A 13,952-nucleotide genomic window follows, 5' to 3' on the forward strand; every position below is an offset into this window, starting at 1 on the left:
GCCATGGGGGGGGGGGGGGGGATGATGCAAGGCCAGGGGTCGGGGGTTGGGGGGGTATCCTTTCTCGAACTTGGTCTAGTCTGTGGGGGGCTTCTTTCCTATGAGTGGCACCTCACACAAAGAAACTCTGAAAACTTGGTTCACATTTTTTAATAACATGGCACATTTACATTACACAAGAAGGCTCCTCCAATGAGACATGCTAAAGATCCCCGTTGCCTCCCTTCCTGACTGAGTAGGATCCGGAAAGGAATTTTTTTTTCTTTTTTTTTTCTTTTCTTTTTTTTCTTTTTTACATACAAGAGAAACAGCAGAAAGGCCTGTACAGAACAACCCCTTCACAATGCTGAGAGCTACCGCTACAGTTTCAGTGCACAGAATCCTGGGGATTTTTTTTTTTATAGTTGTTATCTTCAAAAAACGAAACAAAACAAAAAAGAAAGATGAAAGGAAAAAAAAAAGAAAAATAAAAACACTGCACACGTCTGGTGTCCACAAAATCTGAATTCACAACTAAACCTTCAGTTGACTACTAAAATAGATCTCTCTGCTGTTAAAAACAATGGTCTGTAGTTTACATTTTTTTTTTCTTTTTTGGGGGAAAAAAAACAAAGAAACAGGATAACAATGTCAGGTAGCACTTTAATATACTAGAGGACCAAATGGAACTAATTTTTATTTCTTACATGTATTTTACAGGCCAGTAGACAAGATATATTGTATTTTTCTCGGCTAGTAAAGTCATATTCTCTCCAAATATGTAGACAAGAGGGTTGATGTCTTTATAAAAGTGTCATGAAGACATTAAGACTGATGAAAACTCACTCACACACACAGGCGCGCGCACACACACACACACACACTTGCACAAGAACGCACACACACTCACACAAGGGCACACGCACACACACTTCTCTCTGCCACCTTTCGCCCTCTGTAATTCCTGATGGCTCTTACAAGATTTACTTCCCAGGCTTCCATTTCTTATTGAAACATCAACTATTCACATTGGGGCTCCATGTACCTTCAATTGGTCAGTTACCTTGGAAACATACCCATCCTCGGAGAAAACTGGTACAGCTTTCTTTCAGGACCTGTGTGTCCTTAAATCACATTATGGAACAAGGAAGTGTGGACATGCTATGAGATAGGACCCCGGGGCTGGGGGTAGGGAGGGCATGGCTCCCACTTGAAGTTGCCCTGTATCACCACGGCATCAGAGGTGACCAGAACTCCTGGTGACCTACCTGTCTGTGTCACCTGTCTGGCAGACACGGCCCACCTGCCCCTGATTATCAAAGACCAATCCCATCTTCCCTGGGCAAAGCTGCTTCTGGTTCTTACATTTCCGGGGGTGGGGAGGGGGTGCACCTCATTTCCCCATTTCGCCCCAGGAAGACCACAAGCAACAACTTCAGATGCAAAGTTCCAGCCTGGGTTCCAGATTAAAAACAAAAAAATGGGGGGAGGGGTGCTTCTCCATTTGAAAAACAAACAAACAAAAAACCAAAACCAAAAAAAAAAAAAAAGGGAAAACAGTCGTATAACGTCTCAGGTAAGCGCTTGTTCAGGGAAAATATGACCTTAAGTATGTTGTAAATGGACTTGAAAAGGCTCCTTTGAGTTAGATGGGCTTTGGGGGAAAGCCCTCCTATTCATTGCATAGTTGAAGGGTTTAGCAGATGGGAACCCGGCCTCCTCCTCCTCCTCCTCTTCCTCCTCCTCCTCCTCCTCGGAGGGCCGCGTTCGCTGATATTAGACTTGTAAATAGCACATCTGAAGAAGTATTAATGTATTACGTTACTTAATCTTTACCTATTTACATCTGTACAAGTAAAGCTTTCGTCTTTTATCTTTTGCATATATGAACCGTCAGCTCATGAAGCAATCTCTTTTTACACTCTATGTACACGCCGCCTCCTCTGAGACAGCTCGGGGTGACGGATCGATGCCCCCCACCCCACCCCCATTATCATCAGATCCTCGTGTGTCGTTACCTTCACCGTTTTGGTTCAAATCAAAGTTTTATGCAAAGAACAACAGAACTAAAAAGTAAGGAAGTGTAAGAACAAACAGGACCTGGCTAAAAGGTCTGAAAAATTCCAACATTAATATACAAAAACATTTTAACATCCAAACGGAGTCTCTGTCCAATTTTTTTTTTCCCCCAGGGGAAGAATTGGAGCTCTGCACCTCTCAGATGTGGGGGCGCAGGAGTTGTCTCTTGAGTCTTGGGGGGAGTATCCCTGGGGTTTCTCCCCAACTCTGAGGTCCACCTCGTTCCTCCAGGGCTTTATCGAGCTTCGATGTCTTTCAGTGTGTGGGACGGTGGCCTCTCTCGGATTTCAGCCGACAGAGGCGTAGTCCTCCGGGGGGATCCCGGGCGGCCCCCCAATGTGGAAATGAGCGGAGGTGGGGCGCTGAGCGCCGCGGTGGGCGGGGTCTTGTTGAGCAGTCCATTCTGGTGGCCTGCGGTAGGGCTGATGCGAGGGTAGTGCATACTAGGCAGGCCTGGCGTGAGCAGGCTCGGGTGCGGGAGGTGTCCGTCCAGAGAAGCGGGGTGCACGGGGTGCAACCGTGGGTGCTCGTAGTCCTCACGAAGCACGTGCAGCCGCTCGCGCTCCTCCAGGTGTCCGCCCCGTTCGTGCTCCCGTCGAGGGTCCACGGCTAGCGGGTGGTGGTGGTGATGGTGGTGGTGGCTATAATCATGAGGCTCCCTGTCCCTGAAGGAGCGGTCGGCTTCGTACAACCGGGGTGTGGAGAGCCGGTGCAGGGGGTCGTTCCTGAGCAGGAAGTCCCTGCCCAGAGGGTCCCGTCGGTGCATGTCCAAGTCACGGTAAGGATCCCTCAAGGGGTCCCGCATGGGGTCCCAGTGGAAAGAGGGGTACGGGAAGCGCTCTCCCCCTGGGATCGGGCTGAGGCCCATAAACGGGGTCATCATGCGTGTCCTGTCCAGGCTACCGATACTGTTCATGGCATGGATGCCAGTCACTCCCACGGTCATGGGCATGGATGCCAGAGGCCCCGGGTGCACGCTGGCGCTGGCTGAGGAGCTGGGTGGAGGTGCCTCTGAGGTCCTGTGGGCCTGTGGGGCCTCTGTGGGTAGGTCGTGGTCTTCCTTGCGTTCTTCTTTGACCTTGACCTCGGCGCTCTTCTTGGGGTTCTCGTAGGCCGGCTCACCTTTGCGTGGCTCGGCCTCCCGGCTAGAGGTGCTGTTGGGCCTGGTGCCATCCACACCCGGTGTCCTCACGTAGGGTGACGGCACCCGGGACAGCTGCTTGGGTTCCTCGCCTGCTCCACGTCCCTCGTGGCTGTGCCCGTCTCTCTCGGGCAGGTGGCCTTCCTTGGCTTTGTGCTCTTCGGTGGTCAGGTCCTTTCGGGATCCCGAGTGGTCTCTCTCCCTCTCTTTGGGTTTATCTTTCTCAGTATTCAAATGACCCCTGGTCGTCGGATCGGTGGAGCTGCGGTTATGGCCCAGGGCGCTCACCGGGACGGGAGGTGCTGGGGAAGGATGGCTGGGGTGTCTTTTCTCAACGCTTTCCCTGTGAGGGGGGAGAGGTGGGGGGAAAAAGATGAAATGGGGCTTGCCAACCAGGCAAGGATCGCTCAATGAGATGGTGGTGTGAGGACGGACTAGATCACCCAGGTAGTGGGCAGTGGCCGGCGGCAGGGCAAGGCCAGCTACCTTCTTACAGATTCTAGAGGCAGCTTCATGGGTGAAGGCCTACGGATGAGGGTGAGTGGGGGGTCCTAGGGACCTGCCTTGACCAAGGTCACCAAGGATGTGTATGGAGAGCCATCGTGGACCAGGGTGGTCACAGAGGAATACTGCAAGACAGTCGACCTGTTTAGCTTCTCAGGATAGCTTTGGGTTAAGAATACAGCCCAAACACAAACTAAAGACTTTTCTTCTGACTCTGGCTATAAAGTTGAGGTGGGGCAGGGTTTAATACAGACACGAGGGGGTGTTTTGCAGCAGCTGACTCTCGGAACAAAGGCACCACTGCAGGCTGAAGAATGTAGATACACACTAAGGGTGGTTGGAAAGGCAGCCCCACCCTCCAGATTACTGGAGTGTCAGAGGGCACCAAGCTGATGTGTAGACAGATCAGGCTATAACGGACGTGGGGGTCAGAACACAGAACCTCACTGACTGAGGACGCTGGAGGACAGGACCCAGGAAGAGACCGTGAAAGGAAACTTTGAGGGACCCGGCTTGGTCAGGACGTGTCTATGGACGGGGGATAGGAGGTAGAAGAACAGAAGACAAACAGTTCAAACTCTGAGAGTCGAGAGGGAGAGAGCTGATGCATCTCAGGACGCGTCTCGGGATGGACGTGCAGTATTAGATGAGGGGAAAAGCCAGAGGTTGTGTGGACCAAAAGTAGCAGAGACCAGAGTGCACAGGACAACAGTGAGGTGCTCGGGGGAAGCTGACCTACAAATTCTGCTTCCTGCTAATACACAGAGACTGACAAGAATAGCCTTAAAGGGAAAAAGAAGAAGAAGAAAAACATCTTTCAAGTTTCCTGACTTTAATACAAGAGGCCATTTCTCCATCAAGAAAAACCAAAGTACGCAGCATGATGGATTATGAGAGACATCTTATCGGTTCATTTTTCTGAGACAGGGTTTCTCTAGGTGGCCCTGGCTGGACTACATAGACCAGGCTGGCCTCGAACTCACAGAGATCCACCTGCCTCCACCTCTGGAGTGCTGGGATTAAAGGTGTGTGCCACTTTATCGGTCATATTTAGAATCTGAAAGCTGACATCTTTTAAATTGCCAGGGCATATACATGGACAAAACACAAAGTAAAGGTAAGTCAAGGATCTGAATCAAATTAGAATTTTTCTGTGTGTCTGCATGTGTGTGTGCCTGGAGGTGCATACCATCAAGCGACCGTGGAGGTTAGAGGACAGTCTTGGGTGTTAGACACAAAGGCAAGGTGGGACAAGATCTCTGGTATTACTTACACACACACACACACACACACACACACACACACACACACACACACACACAGGACTGTGCCTGGCTCTGTATGGATGCTGAGGATCTAAACTCAGGTCCTTACACCTGCAGGGTTAAGTGCATTACCTACCAAGCAACCTTAAATTTCAATCCTAAGTACACAAAGAAATCACCCACAGGGGATGGGGTGTTTTGTTTGTTTTTTTGTCAGGTCTATCCTGATAGGACTTAATCAGTTTTTCCTTCAAAACGAAAACAGCCTAGAGAAAGAAAAGAACACATTTTGTGCAGAATGCCTGGCACTGAGACATTTCTTCTTCGCAGACAGAATTTTCAGGAAAGGGTGAGTTAGTACGGAGACAACCATGGTTAATAAAATTAGTAATTCCCCGGAAAGCCGAATGCAAAGCAGAGCTTTCCTGGTGCTGCTGTCTAAATTCAGATTAGTAAAAACAACAACAAGAAGGACATGGTACTGATTGCCTGTGAGCCCCCGGGGGTCTTGAGTCTGGATGACACTTGAGAAAAAAGAGGATGAGGTAATGTAAACATGGCTTACTAGAAGCAAACGAAAAGCGAGCGAAAAAAGAAAATACATAAATAAATAAAAGAACAACCGAAAAAACCAAAAATAAATAAATAAAGACAAAAACCACAAAACCTATGGGTGATTGGATGGACTTCGCGACTCAAACGCAAAAACATGGCGGATTCATGCTGTGTGTGTCTGGCTCCAAGCTCCATCTGCTTGTGTACAGGAAGATGTCTACTTGGACACACTAATGTTCCAGGGACTCTGGGTGGCTGGTTATGTGTCACTGCTTCTGAGACCGACACCTTGCACTGTATTTCTAGTGGTAGCTTAAGGTCCCCATCGGCTCAGGTACCACAGAGTGGTATTGACTGGACAAGGAACTGGGGGGAAGGACTACCGTGATCTGTAAGCACAAGGCTGGGACAAGGGGGAGGAGGGGAGGCGGCTGGTTCTGACTGGCACAGGGCGGCACAGGGCGGTTTCTTTTCCGTACCTTTCCTTGTCATCCTTACTAACGGAGGAGTCTCGTTTATCTACATCTCTATCTCTGTCATGGGCTGCAGCGGACGCACTGCGCTCCAGCTCCCCCGGCTTCAGCCAGGGCGGAGGGGTCGGGAACGACGGAGGCGTTCGGTGCAGCCGGTTCCAGGGCTCGTGAGGATTGCTAAAGTTCTGCACACTGGGGCTATCCTTGTGGCCGAACACTGAGTTGGGTGCTGAAATGGTGAAGTGGAGAACAGAAAAGGTTTCAGAGAAATCTCGGTAGAGGCCTGCCGGAGTGAAGGTACTTACCAAAAACTTTAACAGCATTCAGAGTTAAAATGAATACATGTTATTGGCAGCTGGAAAAGGAAAGATTAACACACTCATTAGAGGGACTCTCATCCTACGCTGCAGAAGCAACTCACAGCTTAAAAAAAAAAAAAAAAAAAAAAACTCAATGAAAAGGAAAAAGTGAGAAGGGACCGAGGAGCAGGTACGCAGACACTCCGTCGGACATACGTGGGCATGCAAAGTTCCAGGCATGCAGAAAAAGGTGCATCATGACCGTATGACAGATGAACAGGCCAGCTCAGCAGAATCCACGGGTCCTCGGCCTACCACACCCTGCCGAACGCTACCCTTTCCGGCATTCGTTAACAATGAACATCCAAAAAGACCACGCGGGATGGTGTCCTGGACAATGCACTGATCTGCATACTGTGTTTTTATTTGTTTATTCGCTTGCTTGCTTCCTTTTCCTTCTTTTCAAGACAAGGTCTTATGGATCCCCGGCTGGCCTCGAACTCCCTAAGTAGCTAAGGCTGAGGCCTAATGCCTCCACCTTCCCAAGAGCTGGGATTACAGGCTTGTGCCATTTCACTGCTTCTGTACTGTTGGGAATAGGAGGACTTCCTGCATGCCAGGTCAGGTTCTCTACCCACAGAGTCATCCCTGGGCCTGGTATTCTCCGTTGTACTTTTTCCTTGCCACATCGAGAGTAAAATGAACATAATTTTTTTTTCTTTTCAGCTATAGCCAAAGTCGACTTCTTGTAGTGACTGAGCACATCACCGTTCCTGATGCACAGAGCCTGTATCAACAGTGTGCTCTGCTTACAGCGGCAGCTTGTGTACTTAAACCCAATGTCACTGTTAAACCTGTTTTTGGAATGCTCTGACCCAAATGTGTTTTAGACATACCCTCTATTAAAAACACACACACTTTATATATTTTTACTTTATGCGTATGGGTGTTTGCCTGCATGTATGCATATGTGTGTTGTATGTGTGCCTGATGCCCAGCCTACAGAGGCCAGAAGAAGGCTTCAGATGCCCTGGAACTGGAGTTACAGATGGTCATGAGTTGTCACATGGGTGCTGAAAAACCAAGCCTGGGTCCTCTGTAAAAGCAACAAGTACTCTTACCCACCAAGCTACATCTCTCCATCTCCAAATGACACGATCCTTTCATGGTACCTCCATTTTCATTTCATTTTTCAACAGCATCTTACTGTGCAGCTCTGGTAGGCCTGGAACTCTCTCTACAGAGCAGGCTGGCCTCGAACTCACAGAGATCTGCCTGCCTCTGCCTCCTGAGGGCTGGGATTAAAGGTGTGCGCCACCACACCTGTCCCTTCCCTCTGGTTCTAAATGACTTTTGGTGGTGCCGAGGAAGGAACTCCAGGCCTTACCCATGCTGGACAAGCTCTCTATGACTGAGCCATGCCCCCAGGCCCTCTGGGGGGAGATTTTAGGCAAGTGCTCTGTCCCTGACCCATATAGTCAGCTTAAATTGGTTTTCCCCCAAAAGTAAAAATGTCCTTTTCCCTCCAAAGGTTCTAAAGCCATATATGGGTCAGAGAAAGGCCGCAAGGGAGATATAAAAACGGAGAAGTACTCACTAACTGAAGGGTTTCCAAGTCCCCCGAAGGCGTTGCCGCCGACTGCGGCAAGGCCCGTGAACGTAGACGGCCGGTTAAAAGGCTCTGTGAATGAGACGGGGAAGGAAGAGACAGACGTTGGTCAGGGGCACGTCAGGGGGGAACACAGGTGGCCTGGGAGCTGGGAACGCGACAGACCCTCTGCTGCACCTTGACTCTCCCGCTGGACCGTGGAAGGGTATTCCTGCGCTTCGATCCAGGCACTGGGTTAGCAAGGGTCCCGAGGGGTTCGTTTCCCAGAGTGCCATCCTTTCTAAGACTCCAGCTTGGCCCTTGGGATGACACTGGGCAAACGCAGGACCCAGCAGCGTTCTAAGCTGCCTTCCCGCCTGCCAAAGGTTTCTGTCTCTGTCTTGGTCTCTCTTTGTCTCTCACTGCTTGAGACATGGCTACTTTACCTCAGGCTGCCTTCAAACTGGATGTAAGTCAAGGCTAGACTTGAGCTGACCCTCCTGCCTCGTTTCTATCTCCTGAGACTACAGGCATGAACAAAAATGAGATGATACCGGGCTGGTTAAGAGTACTGCCGCTCTTCTAGAGGACCTGGGGTTCGATTCCCAGCACCCACAGGGCAGCTCACAACTGTCTGCAACGCCAGGTCCCGGGAACCTGACACCCACTTCTGGCCTCTGAGGGCAATGCAGGCACATGCACAGGCATTCATTTAGACAAAACACCCATATGTGAAAAATAAAAGTAATAAAAACTGGGTGGTGGTAGCGTATGCCTTTAATCCCAGCACTTGGGAGGCAGAGGCAGGCAAATCTCTGGTGAGTTTGAGGCTGGCCTGATTTACATAGTGAGATCCAGGACAGCCAGGGCTACGTAGAGACCTTGTCTCAAAAAAATCCAAATAATAATAATAATTATTATTTATATAATATATAATTAATATAATTAAAATATAATAATATATAATAAATATATAATAATAATTATATATATAATAATTCTCCTATACATTCTCCATCAGGCACCACTGCCTTCAACTGACTGTATACTTCCCAGAAATGTTAAATGGACAGGCACAGGAAGCCTGCCTCTCCTAAGAAGAGACATGTTAATAAAGTGTGAAAAAGCAAAAGTAAAGAGTGCAGTTCTTCAGCGTAGCTCTCTCACAATGCTTGTCGCATCTTTCTTTCTAGCTGCGAGAGGGACTCATAGGTGTCCTCTCTAGGTAGGGTGAGTCCACTCCAAACACACATGTTCTGAGATGCCAAGGGATACTTCCCTGTTCCCAGCCCCCTGTGATGGTTCATACCCAATGCCAACTTAACTGGATCTCGAATCACCTGGGGCGGGGGAGGGGACCTCTGGGCACAGATGCGAGGGAGTGCCTACAGCAGGGTGAGTTACTCTCAGTGTGTGGGTACCAGCCCACTGGGTGGGGTCCTGGGCTGAGCAAAAAGGGGAAAGTGAGCTGAGCACCAGCATCCATCTCTCTCGGCTTTCTGACTGAAGATGTGACCGGCGGCCTCACACTGCTGCTACCGTGCCCCACCCGCTCTGGGGTGGGAGATCCCAGGGTCCCTCCGTGGAAGGCTTGGCGGGCGCCATGACTAAGCAAGCTGCCAGCCAGGAGGGTCCCCTCATCTTTCTGACTCACCTAGGTGAGCGGCAGGGTTGAGAAAGTTACTGTGATGAGGTGGCGGCCCAAAAGGGGTCCCCGTAGGATGGGCAGCACCTGCAAAACCAGACAGACAGAACAAAGCCAGAGTTTAGAAACAAGCCCTTGCTAGAGGGACCAAAGAAAACGCGCTGACGTCAAATTCCATTGCATCCACAGCTCCTGCCGATGCAACTTGGTAACAGACAATATTCCTGTTAGGGGCCAAAGAAGTCGCCCCTCCCATCTTTCCCAGTTGGACTGGTTAGCTTTTTGTCAACTTGATACCAAGCTGGAGTCATCTGGGAAGAGGGAACTTTATTTGAGAAGATGCTCCCATCAGATTGGCCTGGGAGGAAAGCTGTGGGGGCATTTTCTCCATTAATGATTGGCATGGGTGGTGCCACCCCTGGGCAGGTGCTCCTGGGTGGTCTAGGAAAGGTGACTGTGAGCCTGTAGAGCAAGCCAGTGACGAATAACACTCCATGCCTTCTGCTTCAATTCCTGCCACCAGGTGTGAGCCCTGACCTCTCTTCATGATGGACTGTAAGCTAAAAGAAACAATTTCTTCCCCAAGTGGCTTTTGGTTATGGTGTTTTATCACCGCCACGGAAAGCAAACTAAGATGGTTAGCCACCACAAGTGTCTTCTTCAGTCACCCTGTACCTTTATGGTCTATCACTGAACCTAGAAATTCTTACTGCTACTCCGGCTCACCAGTGAGCTCACCTCCTGGCTCCACCTCCCCGGCTCTGGGATTATAAATGCACACTGCCATGCCTAGGTATACGGGTTCTGGTCCTCATGCTAGCCAGTAAGCCCTTCACCCACTGAACCATCGCCCCCACAAGTATCTCTGTATGATGGAGACGGCAGCAGCATTAGGCCTGGCTAGCGGGACGGGGTACCTCCAGAGCACAGGGAGCTTTTATAACCAAGTCGGTCTGCAGAGACAGAAGCTTGCAAACACTGACATGAGTTCGTCCCCAGAGTGATGGGCCAAAGGCTTCCTCTTCAGCACATCAGGGATGAGTTTTTCACTTCACAGGTGGTCCTGATGCTGCAGACGGTGCTGCACTGAGGAGACCCTTGCCAAGTCCCATTCTCATTACTGAGGGGCGCGTAGGTTCTTCGCACCCACTGTAAAGGCTCTCACAAGGCTCACAGCACCAAAGGTACTGCCGGGAGCCGACACCGAATGACGGGAGGCTCAGCCTTCTTCACCTCCCAATTTCCAGTGCCAGGAAAAGATACTTCATTCCCGTTTTGAACCTCCAAATCCTCAGCGTGGCTCAGTTGATGGGATGCTTGCCTAGTGTGTGCAGGAAGCCATGGGCTCCATTACCAGTGTTGCATAAACTGGGTATGGCAGTGTGTGCCAGCCATGCCAACACTGAGGAGGTAGAGGCAGGAGGACCAGGAGTTCAAGGCTATCTTCAGTTATATGTGGAGTTCAAGGTCAAACTAAGCTAGGAGACATCGTCACAGAACTAAACCAGACGAAACAGAACATCAAGGACCGAGTAACTGGCTTTAATAGTTTCTACTTCACCTGCCAGGGAACCCAGGTTTAATTGACAGTTCTTTTTATCTGACTACATTTTCTTCTTTGTTTTTGAAATTTTAAATTACATTTACTTACTCTGTGTGTGTGTGTGTGTGTGTGTGTGTGTGTGTGTGTGTGTGTGTGTGTGTGAGAGAGAGAGAGAGAGAGAGAGAGAGAGAGAGAGAGAGAAAGAGAAGGAGAAGTGGATGCATGCTTGTGTGCATGTGTGGAGGCCAAAGGACAACTTTATGGAAATTGGTTCTCTCCTTCTACCATGTGGGACCCAGAGCTCGAACCCAGTTGATAGGCTTGGTGGCACACACCTTTACTCCCTGAACCATCTTGCTGGCCCAAATTTATTATGACTTTAAAATTTTTGTATGTATGAGTGTTTTGCCCACATGTACACATAGGTACCACCCATATGCCTGGTTCCTGCAGAGGCCAGAAGGTGTTGGATTCCCTGGAAGCAAAGTTACAGACAGTTTTGAGCCACCAAGAGGGTGCTTGGGAATCGAACCTGGGTCCTCTGCAAGAGTAGCAAGTGCTCTTAATGGCTGAGCCATCTCTCCAGCCCCTCAGTTTATATTTCTTTAAAATACATCATATCCCTTTCCTGCAGGAAACTTGGAAAGGAGGGGAGAGAGAAGAGAAGTGTGTGTGTGAATTAAGGAAGGATAGTATTCCTAAAAGCTTCACTCGTTAATGCTGGCTGGAAAGGCAGCCCTAAGGAGGCTGGGAAAGCAGCCCTGGCTATCTTGCTTCACCAAGGGCATCTGAAGGACACTCAGACATGAGTCCCAGACTCTGGGGATTCAAACTGGGGTCCTCACACTTGTATGACAAACAGTTTTACACAGAACCATCTCTCCAGCCCTCCATTTCTCTTTTTCATCACTGGTCCCTGGAGACAGCAAGGGCCCTATGGGCCTGGGTTTGCAGAGTAAAGCTCAGCACATAAGGACACACGCTGGATTCTCAGGATTTGAAGGCACCTAAGGGGTTACCTATCCACATATCCTGAGAAGTAAAATCCAACTTCTCATCTGCCTAAAGTGAACGTATTCCATAGCCTTCATTAGTCACCACCAATGCTGCCAGCCAAACAAAATTTGGGCCACATACTGTGTTGTACATGCTAGTTAATGCTCTGACAAAGACCCAGGCCCCTGGGGATGCCCCGCAGTTCCAGGATTATTGAAGCAAAAGGAGCCAATTCATCCATTTGGCTGCAATGAAGTCCAGGGAGAAATATCTCTATTTTGCTCCCAAAATTGCTCTCCATGTATCCTGGTCTCAGAGCTAGGTGCCATGGTAACAGAGCCTTCAAATACATTCCCCAGGCAGAACCCACAGGAGGAGAACCTGAGGCCCTGGCAATTCCATCCATCCCCAAGGGTGATTTATTTGCTTTGACCACAGGGCTACTGTACTGATGTCGCCACTTCTCTCTCGCTTCCATGCAAGAGTCAGTGGGTCTGCTAAACATGAAACTTGGCTCAGAGCCTAGGAAGGCGGCAGGCAGGATGGACGTGGAACACATTCCCTAAGGGTCAGAAATGGTGGACTCCTTCACTGTTGTTGTTCCTAAGGATAAATTCTGATTCATACGGTGAGCACATGACAAGCCACCGTGCTTGTCGCGACAACTAATGGAGCACGCCACCACTCTCAACTATTTGCTGAGCTCTGTGGCAGGGACGGCGCCCTAAAGGGCTGCTTTAAGAAGTACTGAGTGGGCTGGAGGTATAGCACATTGGGTAGGGTGGTTGGCCAGAATGCATGAAGACCTGGCTTCAATCCCCAGCATGACATAAACTAGGTGTGGTGGCACATGGGCTGTGATCCCAGCCCCCGGTGAGCGGAAACAGGAGGACCAGAAGTTCGAGATCAGCCTCGGCTACAGAGTTCAAGGCCAGCTTAGGCTACATCAGACTCTGCCTCAAAAGAGAGCATGGTGGGGGAGAGAGGAAAGGAAATAGAAAAAAGAGAAAAGAAAGGAAGCCAGGTGTGGTGCCACACGCTCCCGGTACTCGGGGTGGAGGCAGGCAGATCTCTGAGTTTGAGTCTAACCTGGTCTATAGATTGAGTTCCAGGACAGCCAGGGCTACACAGAGAGACCCTGTCTCGAAAAACCAAAAAGACTGAACAGTAGCCAAGTGTGGTAGAACTGTCGTCAGGGTACTCGGGAGGCCGAAACAGGGACTAAATTCAAAGTCAACTTGTTCCACATAGGGACTTCCAGACCCACCAGGTTGCCTCCAAAAAGGAAAGAAAACACTGAATCATTAAGGACACTTGGTACCAATAGGACCTGTGTTGGTGGTTTTGTGTGTGTGTGTGTGTGTGTGTGTGTGTGTGTGTGTGTGTGTGTGTGTATGTGTGTGTTTGCGCGCACGCTCATACTACAACTCATGTGTACAGGGCAGAGGACAACTTTCAAGAGTTAGCTCTCCCCATCCACCTTGTGGGTCCCGGGGAATCAAACTAAGGACACAGAGATTGCCCCTAAGTGCATTTACTCTTAGAGCCGCATTCCCAGTTCTATTAGGGTTGGTTCTAACTGTCAGCTCGCCACCACCTAGAATGACCTGCTAGGAGAATTTTGACTGAGGAATTACCTAGATAGGCTGACCTGTGGGTATGTCTGTGAAGGACTGTCTCGATTATTAACTGAACTGGCCCACTGTGGGCAACACCATTCCCTAGGCAGGGCCCTGAGCTTTGAGAGCGAGCAGCTGGGATGTGTTTATTCTCTCCTTGCTCTTGACTGCTGATGCAACATGGATTAATCGCTTTGAGTTTTCGCCCTGGCCTCCCTTCAATGATGGGCCGTAGCCTGGAAGTGTGAGCCAAACAAACCCTTCCC

General features: G+C 49.7%; 1 protein-coding gene across 3 annotated transcripts in view; it reads right to left on the reverse strand.

Moving 5' to 3' along the window:
- Positions 1–622: 622 nt before the first annotated feature.
- Auts2 (activator of transcription and developmental regulator AUTS2) overlaps positions 623–13,952 on the reverse strand; it is a 1,133,997-nt gene continuing 1,120,667 nt past the window's right edge. For all 3 annotated transcript variants that reach the window (XM_052753902.1, XM_052753901.1, XM_052753903.1), the window contains exons 16-19: positions 9,538–9,615; positions 7,893–7,976; positions 6,003–6,225; positions 623–3,542 (exon numbers count right to left, since the gene is read on the reverse strand). In XM_052753902.1, coding sequence (XP_052609862.1) covers positions 2,294–3,542; positions 6,003–6,225; positions 7,893–7,976; positions 9,538–9,615 — 1,634 coding nt within the window. In that variant the 3' untranslated portion in view covers positions 623–2,293. The remainder of the gene's footprint in view (positions 3,543–6,002; positions 6,226–7,892; positions 7,977–9,537; positions 9,616–13,952) is intronic.

This window comes from Peromyscus californicus, unplaced genomic scaffold (genome assembly GCF_007827085.1).
Source record: "Peromyscus californicus insignis strain IS unplaced genomic scaffold, ASM782708v3 Scaffold_2__1_contigs__length_46816999, whole genome shotgun sequence".
Lineage (NCBI taxonomy): Eukaryota > Metazoa > Chordata > Mammalia > Rodentia > Cricetidae > Peromyscus > Peromyscus californicus.